At 42.1% G+C, this 8,945-nt stretch overlaps 1 protein-coding gene across 2 annotated transcripts in view; it reads left to right on the forward strand.

Moving 5' to 3' along the window:
• ADGRL4 (adhesion G protein-coupled receptor L4) overlaps positions 1 to 7,626 on the forward strand; it is an 88,000-nt gene extending 80,374 nt beyond the window's left edge. For both annotated transcript variants that reach the window (XM_028733001.2, XM_077928551.1), the window contains 3 exons: positions 3,520 to 3,611; positions 6,077 to 6,245; positions 7,072 to 7,626. In XM_028733001.2, the coding sequence (XP_028588834.2) occupies positions 3,520 to 3,611; positions 6,077 to 6,245; positions 7,072 to 7,134 (324 nt within the window). In that variant the 3' untranslated portion in view covers positions 7,135 to 7,626. The remainder of the gene's footprint in view (positions 1 to 3,519; positions 3,612 to 6,076; positions 6,246 to 7,071) is intronic.
• The last annotated feature ends 1,319 nt before the right edge of the window (positions 7,627 to 8,945 follow it).

The raw sequence follows: 8,945 nt of genomic DNA on the forward strand, positions 1-8,945 counted from the left end.
TGTTGGAGGCAGGGCTGGCACACATAGCCCTGGGTCACCTACATGCAGGATTTTCTGTTCAGAAAGAAAGCATATGTATTTCTAAAATAATGCCTTTGCAGGGGTGCATGTGATCAAACCCAGACTGTGGTTAAGACAAATTCTTAATTGTCCACCCCACCAAAGTCTCCCATCTAGGCTTCCCATCATGGATCCTACACTGGGCTTCCAATTGCTGTTTTAAATATGAGTGGGTTTTTTCCCCTCCTCTTGAAGCATATAGATGAGGAAACAAGTGGATGTTTCATTAATATTACTCAGTCAGCAGATGCAAATCCATAAGAACCAACTGGCACAATTGCAATCAAGAATTCACAGACAGAATGCAAAAAGCTAGCCAGCTGAAATGTGGCTCATTCAGTATATTTTTAGAATTTCACAAATCCAAGGGGAAAGATGAGGGGAAGGGGTAGGACACCAGCAATGGCCCACAACAGCAGGAGTCCTCAGGCATTGCTCCACAGCAGGCTCTCTCTGTGTGTCCACCTACCTGCACTCTTGGTCTGGTACAAACCCACTTAGGGTCACTGTGTAAACTGAGGTCTGTGGTTTTGGGTGAATGAAAAAGCAGGTAGGACTAAACTCAAAGGATGTTTTTCATCGGAAAAGAGAACCAGGGTGGGGTAGGAAGTCAGGAAACAGCTAGGTAAGGCTTGGAGATGCATGTGCCTGCAACACTTCCTGTTTTATGTTAATTATTGTGGTTCAAACACAATTTTTTCTCGGGGTTACTTCATGGAAAGATATTTATTCCACTTTCCCACTATAAAAGCATTCAATGTAGTGTACAACACCAACAAATGAAAACAACACATTTAAAACTAATTGAATAGTTTTATCGATAAAAAGGTGTCCCAACCAGTTAATATTAATAGATATTATTCGCCACCATTTTCACCAGCAGCACCTCCAGTTAAAGCTGACAGTTCTCAAGTAAAAGCTTTTGGCTTGCCCTTCAGTTATGCCAGATGGAATTCTTTATCTGAGGAACCAATTCCATGCATGCTGGGCAAATAAGGTGTGAACAAGTTTGTGGGCACGTACAAACTCTACTTGTGTGGGCTTTGCCTGTACAGTTGTGGGCCACTGAATAAGTAAACAAATCAAGCAAACAAAGTCTATTTGCATACCATTTAGATTGTGCAGGCCATAGTTTCCCCAACTTCCCCTCCCCGACCATTTGCTTAGGGTCTTGGTGGACCACTTGCCTCTTTCTGCACATAGTAGCATGTTTAGTTTAGGACACGTTTAGTCGTGTCCGACTCTTCGTGACCCCATGGGCCAGAGCACGCCAGGCACTCCTGTCTTCCACTGCCTCCCACAGTTTGGTCAAACTCATGTTGGTAGCTTCGAGAACACTGTCCAACCATCTCGTCCTCTGTCGTCCCCTTCTCCTTGTGCCCTCCATCTTTCCCAACATCAGGGTCTTTTCCAGGGAGTCTTCTCTTCTCATGAGGTGGCCAAAGTATTGGAGCCTCAGCTTCAGGATCTGTCCTTCCAGTGAGCACTAGGGGCTGATTTCCTTAAGAATGGAGAGGTTTGATCTTCTTGCAGTCCATGGGACTCTCAAGAGTCTCCTCCAGCACCATAATTCAAAAGCATCAATTCTTCGGCGATCAGCCTTCTTTATGGTCCAGCTCTCACTTCCATACATCACTACTGGGAAAACCATGGCTTTAACTATACGGACCTTTGTTGACAAGGTGATGTCTCTGCTTTTTAAGCATACAAAGGACCATAGCATACAAAGGACCATAGAAATACCGGATGGGGGATACTCAGGCACTGATTCTTCAACTAGAGAGAATTATACATATCCAAGTGTCCCTATTTTACTTTTTGGAGTATTGTACAGCTTTTATAAAGCACCAAAGACTACTTCAGAAGCTTTCTTCAGGCAAACTTTGTCCAAGGAATGTGCTGTTGTTATTGATAGAGGTGTAGGTGGACTCCGCAATATAATTCTTTTAATACTGATATGCTGTTACACATGGATATTTTTGGTGAATAACTGCTGCTTGTGAATAGCTGATCAGATGCTTCCACTTACTTCAAACACTAGCATAACTTTATTGAACAAACCTCACAGGTACCTAACCTAGCGCTTCCCTGCTACTTTCTAAGGAGCAATTCCTATGTGGGAGAGCTGCTTTCTTTCAAAGTGAAAAGCACCTTATCTCTAAGATATATTGGTATAAGATATTATATCGGATACTATATTACATTATGCTGGGTATTGCATACATTTGGACCTTTTCTTTTCTTATTCCACGTGATATATGCACTCAACAAACATCAGTGAGGTTCACAGGTACATTTTTCGTGGCTCACAGCATTCACGTCAAAGAAGATGTGAGCATTGCAGGCCCTGAATTCTTCTGGCTTAATTAAAAATCCAAGCCATGGAGGAATTCCTGGTTTACCCCCCCTTCCCACCTGTTCCACAACACCCTTTGTCTCCCTTTGGTTTAGACTCTACCTACAAGTCTGAGTTGCCAGCAATGGCATCAGCAACAATAATGACATTCCAGTCACAGGAAGAGAGAAGAAGGTATGGTCTCTCCCTACCTTCTCCAGAGCCTGGAGAAGGAGAAAAGGTCCTGGAGGCTTTGGGGAAATGTACTGCACCTGAGGGCCATCAACACCATTTTTCCTGGTGTGCCCTCTATATATTGCACCGGACAAGGGAAGGTGTAAGTTGTGGGCTTACTATATGCTGCTACTGTTGCCACCAGCAGAAAATGGGACAGGAGGACTGGGGAATCAAAGGGCTGGGTGGCTAGGGGAAAGAGGGCTTTGACCCAGAGATAAAGCACGCTATTGCTCATTTTTGTGGTGGTAGCTCAGATTATTTCCAAGACAAAGCCATCACTGCTCAGTAGTATTGTTTGTGGTTGTCTCGTATGTGGTTGGTTCTCTGATTTATGGTATACTGTTATTTGTTCCATGCCTCGTTTCCACATTTTTCTGGCTTTTTCTTAGTCAAACAAATGCAAAGCTTAATACCAAGTCCCTAGTATGTTATCCTTTTTACCAAAAGTATCTTTGAAATTCAAAACTTTTCACTTGTATCTTTTACACCCAAAGATTTCAACGCACCCGTGATGTTGCTAATGTTACTTAGTAGGAAACAATGGGTTTGTATTTTCAAATGAAATATCTGTATAATGCCTAACCAAGAATACATATTCCATACATCTACTTTGGGGGAGAATTCTGATCCAGAACCTAAAGAGATTTGCCAATAAATTCAATAAACATTTGCAGACTGCTGTTAATTATACACTTGAAAGGATATAGAGTTACATTCGTCTTTGACCTAGGTTACTGTAGTACTCTTTGTTCTATTAAAAGGATCAGAATGGCTCTTTCCTTTCAACAGAAAGAAGGGGTTTGATTTGTTTGCTTTAAATATGAAATATAGATATAATTCCAACGTTCATCTTGTTAAACTGAATACATATATGTATATATTTCCAGGTTAATTTGATTGCTTTTGGTGTCATTATCTATAAAGTATTTCGACAAACAGCCATGCTAAAGCCAGAAGTTAGCTGCTATGAAAATATAAGGTAAATTTCAACTTTGACTCTTTTTAAAAAAACTAAAACCAGTTGATTTGAAAACAGCTACCCACTGATGTAATTCTATATTAACATCACTCCTGAAGGAAAGTGTACTTTACACTGCATTAAGGCTTTTTTTCTTGCTGACAAAAGCCTATGACTGTACTTGTGTGTCCATTTACCTGTGAGTAAGCCCCACAGAACTCAACAGGATATGTAGCGGAACTTCCCCACCTTCTCCTCTACCCCCACAACACCTAAATCTGTTCTGGGAATTCACAGGGCGTGCACAGTGTGTACAGGGAAAGGAGAGGGTGGGGAATATCTGCTGCTTAAAGTCCTTGCACCAGCTAAACTATTTAGTTGGATGACACCCTATTAAAATAGTTGGCAGTAAGGATGGATTGGTAAGGTAAATTCTGCAGTTTTAAGAATCTGGGTCTTAAAACTGTGCTTCAAATGGAATTAGAAATCTTGTTAATGAATTAGGATTGCCATATGGTGTGGTGAGCATGGCCATTGCTGCCTCCGCAGGGTGGTTTGGCAGGGGTGATCAATGTCTCCCGGGCACAGGATGATGGGCCCAAGAGGACCCGGCTACTCAGCCACCCTGCACCACAACTCACCATTCCATACAATGTGAACCGTTGCCCCACCACCACTGCTCTCGGCACTTCTTTGGTTCCTGGAGAAGACACCTCCTCACATATGCATGGCAGGGAAGCAGGCAGAACTTCCCCCTCAGGGCTGCCAGCAACCGCCCACCGCAGCCGCGGCTGATTCCCACACACAACCTGTCACCCCAAAGTGGCCAAAACCCTGACCATCACTGCCACAACCCTGACCAACGGATGCCCCTTTGTGGGGGGGGGCAAAGTTGTTGAGCTTTTTTTGAGGGGCAAAGGGCAAAGTTATCCCCAAAAATTAAGTTTTTAGGCTTTATACTTGTTGCCATATGTCCTTTTCCCCCAATACATTTTGCTGGGGGGAAACTCCTAAGCCAAACTCGAAGCATAGTCCCAACTTACAGTGCAATCCTATGCATGCCAACACAGAAATAAGTTCTACTGAGTTCACAGAGACTTACTCCCCAGTAAGTGAGTATAGGATTGTAGTCAGGGTGCCCATTTTTTCCACTAAGGGAGATCTCAGAATTTGTTTCACTCTCCCATTCAAATCAATGGGGTTGAAAAAAACACTTCTCTTCCATCTCCTTGCTTTCTGGGTGATGCACTCTGTTGGTGGAAGAGAGGGAAATAGGGGGAGGGTTCAACAAACCTGCCTTTTCATTTGTTTGTCTCTCGGGATTGTTTAATTATTATTTTGTGTGCTGCTATGATTTCCTGATCAACTCATTTTCTTTAAAACTGATTTATAGAGACCTTGAAAACCGTTTGTGCTGGCAAGGCTGGAGTGTGTGTGTGTGTGTGTGTGTGTGTGTGTGTGTGTGTGCTACAGGGACCACTGAAAACAACTTACTGTTTTTGTTGCTTAGAAACACTCCTGCAGTTTCAACTCGCTGCGTTAGATTTATAGTTAGGATTTAGCAATTGTTTGATTGATCACTTTTCTCCTGTTCCTCGCCCTATCAGCTTCACACAGTGCACTGCTTCTAATGAAGTCAAAAAATTATTCATTTTTCTGGAAGCAGCACCAAAAAAGAAAAAGGAAAAAAAAAGAGGAGGGGGGAGAGAAAAGGCTTTCTTGTGGAAAGGAAGTCCAGCAACTGCTGGACTGAAAATGAAAAAGAAAAACTAATCAAGGAGCTCATTTGTGAGACAACATTGTGTAATTTGTCAGAGTCCATGAGCAGGGCTGGGTGTACTTAGACTACAGTGTGTTAACAAAATAAGAGGGTGGGGGAATCAGAGGCAATTGATTTGTATGCTATTTGGACATCAGTATTCTGACCCTGCCACAATTTAAAGTTCCCTTGCATTGTAAAAGCGAAATCCTTTTAATATAAAGAGAAAGTCTGGTTTTACAGCCAGCACTATCTCCGAGGCTGAAACTGAGAAACAGCCAAAAGATCCCTTTGATGTCATGCACATGTGCTGACCTAAGAGCATACTATACATTTTTTCCAAGGTTTCTTAGGGGGTATACTTCATAACAGACATATGTTTTACCTTGGGGAATTACACTAACAGTAGATTTAAAATCAAATCATATGGCTCTGCAATACACCAGAGAAAACAGATTTGAAGATTAAGACAGGCAGTGTTTTTAAAAAACCGTCCACTTTTTACTCTTTCTTCTGCGATTTTTGTTGCTGTTGGTTTTCCCCCCCCTTTCGTTATGAGAGCAAGAGAATATCATTTCGGCAACAGCACCGCAGCACACCCTAAAGGAGGAACCATGTAACTGCCATGCAGCGTTCAGGGATTTTTCAACTGCAAAAATCATTTCCTGCATATGGTTGGGAAGGGAAGGAGGGAGGAAGAGAATTCTAACTCTCTTGCTCTACCTAGATCTTGTGCACGGGGGGCTCTTTCCCTCCTCTTCCTCCTTGGGGCGACGTGGATCTTTGGCGTGCTTCATGTCATCCAGGGATCAGTGGTCACTGCCTACCTTTTCACAATCTTCAATGCATTTCAAGGACTGTTCATCTTCATATTTCTTTGTGTTTTGTCACGAAAAGTGAGTACTTCTTCTACCTAGAAATGCTTCATGTGGCACACCTGTGCCAAAGCCTCCCTTGAAATTTGTAAACCGAAAAGTCCCCTCCTTTTTAAACATCCCTCTCAGAAGTTTTCTGCCCACCCCCCCCGCCGCCCTTTAACCTCAGAGATTGCTCTCGCACAGGCGTCATCCCAAAAGGTACATGCATGGGAAAGCTCACCAGGTAGGGTATTTAAAGGGAAGTTGATTCAGCTGACCCCTTTTTTTACCCCAGCTCGGGGATTGTGCTGCCCCTTAGCAGAAGGCAGCATGGTGTGCTCTGTGTCTGATAAGCATCAACAGAGAGAAAAGGGTAAAAGATTGTCAGAGCAGAGAAGCAGAGAAGATTTACATTACTGTCCTATCCATATCAGCTGGGCAGTCCCATTTATTTAAATGGGCCACACTTAACAAGTAAGTGTATTAAGGACTGCAGCCGTAGATGAATAAAATAATTCGTGCACATACATAATTCACAATCATGTCCTAAGACTCTGAAATCTGATTTATGTCTCACAGATCTACAATTTAAGAAGCAATGCATTTCAGATTGTACAGCAATAATCCTATGAAATAATTAAAGAGGTTTACTAACTATAGTCATCCGATTCTGGATTGAAGCCTTTTTGTAAGATCCTGCAGTCTGCATTCTGAAAACCCCTTCGGCATCGTCCCTAATCCTCTCTGAGGCCAAATTATGTAAAAACCTTTATAACAGAATAAGCCACACTCTCTGGAAGATGCTTAAAATACATATATTTACCTGTTAATAAGCCACTGTGTTCATTCCATCTTTTCATTTCAGATCCAGGATGAATACTCTAGGTTGTTCAGAAACGTCCCTTGCTGTTTTGGATGCTTAAGGTAAATTGATGGAAAGCTAAGATGAGCAGCACCGTGGAAGAAAAGAGAAAACGAGAGGCTTTAGAAAAATTGCTATATTGTGAAAGTATGAAATGAGCTACTGAGCTGTCATCTCTCTTAAATCAATTACTTTCTCTCCAGTATAGATATTGTACTTAAATGTGCATTCAGGCACACTATATTGTGTACAAACAGCATATCTATACAAGACAGACTGGTTTATTGTGTAACAAATAAGGCTTCTAAAGGAGCTCAGGACTCTTCAGGGCTAATGGTTGTAGCTCAGAAGGGAGCAAACCCAGTGTGCAAAGCTGTTTCTGAGAGTGGCTTTGCTATTAATGTCATACCTGCTGACTTGGAAATGAAAATAATTTAGCTTATTGCTGTTTAAAGAGAGTAAATTCCATTAGAGTGTTAATAAAAAGATTTTACTTTTATCAAAACGCAGTGTCCACTGTTGAAAACAGCTAGATTAAAAATAAGGTTTCTCTCTCTTTCTGTAGATGTAATTGTGTGGTTCTGTGTGTGCATCAATGCCTCATTTACATGGAAACAATTAAGAGGCTTGCATCACAAAGGCGGTGCACACATTCCCATTTATTCCAGTTCCAGTGCGCTCCCACCACTGCTGTTTGAAGCTGCGTACACAAGATGTTAGCCACAATCCATACGTACCCCGTAGTATGCCACATTAACATTGTACTTAAGCTGAGGTGTGGGGCAGATGGTCTCATCAACCTGTGAACATAGCCCATCTAAGATAAGGAAAACTCTTATCCTTAACCTCCACTGCCTTGCAGAACATCTTAAGTAGAAGAAAAGGCCAAGGAGTCCCTAAGATGGTTGGATGGGATCTTGTAACCTCCTTCCGGCAACTCCTGCAGCCAAGCTGGTGCCAAATGTATTGCTCTGCTTTCCTTTGGACTACATCAGCGAGGCTGAGAAGGGGTCTTGATGTCTGGGCAGCCTGGCCTGCCAGGTTTACGTCCTGCTAACACAGCTGCTTGCCTTCAGTCCCGGAATCACATTCCATCAACTCTCGAGACAGATGGGCTTCTTCTCTGCAACGCTGGAGCATAACTGCTAGTTTGTGTAGACAATACTGAAGTTGATGGACCAATGGTCTGACTCAGTGTAACACAATTTCCTGTGTCTGAGCAAAGTATCTTGCATAAAACAATCAAATTTGATTCCAATAAGAGCTCTCCATGTCCAATTTAATCACTGACAGACTGATTTCAAGGAGTCAAAACTTATTTGAGATCTATAGATAGAGAGTCCTTCAGAAGCGCACAGTTCCTCCAAGAGGGTTTGGTAAAAAAAAACTAAATTTACAGGACCATTCAAATGGCAGGTGAACATAAATGCTTAGATTTAAGTATTAAACTCTCCGCCTATTCAGTGAAATGAATCCCTTCTATTAAATCTGTCAATAAGAGTGCTGCAATACCAGAGCGGCTGCTAATAGTGTTGTTGATGATAATGATAACAGATCAGTGTTCAGAAAAGAAAACTTAGCTCTACTAAAAGTAATTTGCCCCCTCCCCGTCCACCATTCCATCCTGTATTTGGAACTGACTTTCAAAGACTCTGCAGTTATGTAGGGGACTAGGATTTAATTATGTTTACCGTAAACAAAACACTGGAAATTTCAAGCAGCAAGTGTAGTGTCGCAGAACAGACGCCCTGTTACCACTGTCTGATATGAAGAACATACCCCCAACATTTCTCTGATGAAAATAGGGACATCCTGTTCCATATTAATAATAATACTATTTATACCACACCCATTTGACTGGGTGGTCCCAGCCACTC

Source organism: Podarcis muralis, chromosome 5 (assembly GCF_964188315.1).
Source record: "Podarcis muralis chromosome 5, rPodMur119.hap1.1, whole genome shotgun sequence".
NCBI classification, from domain to species: Eukaryota; Metazoa; Chordata; class Lepidosauria; order Squamata; family Lacertidae; genus Podarcis; species Podarcis muralis.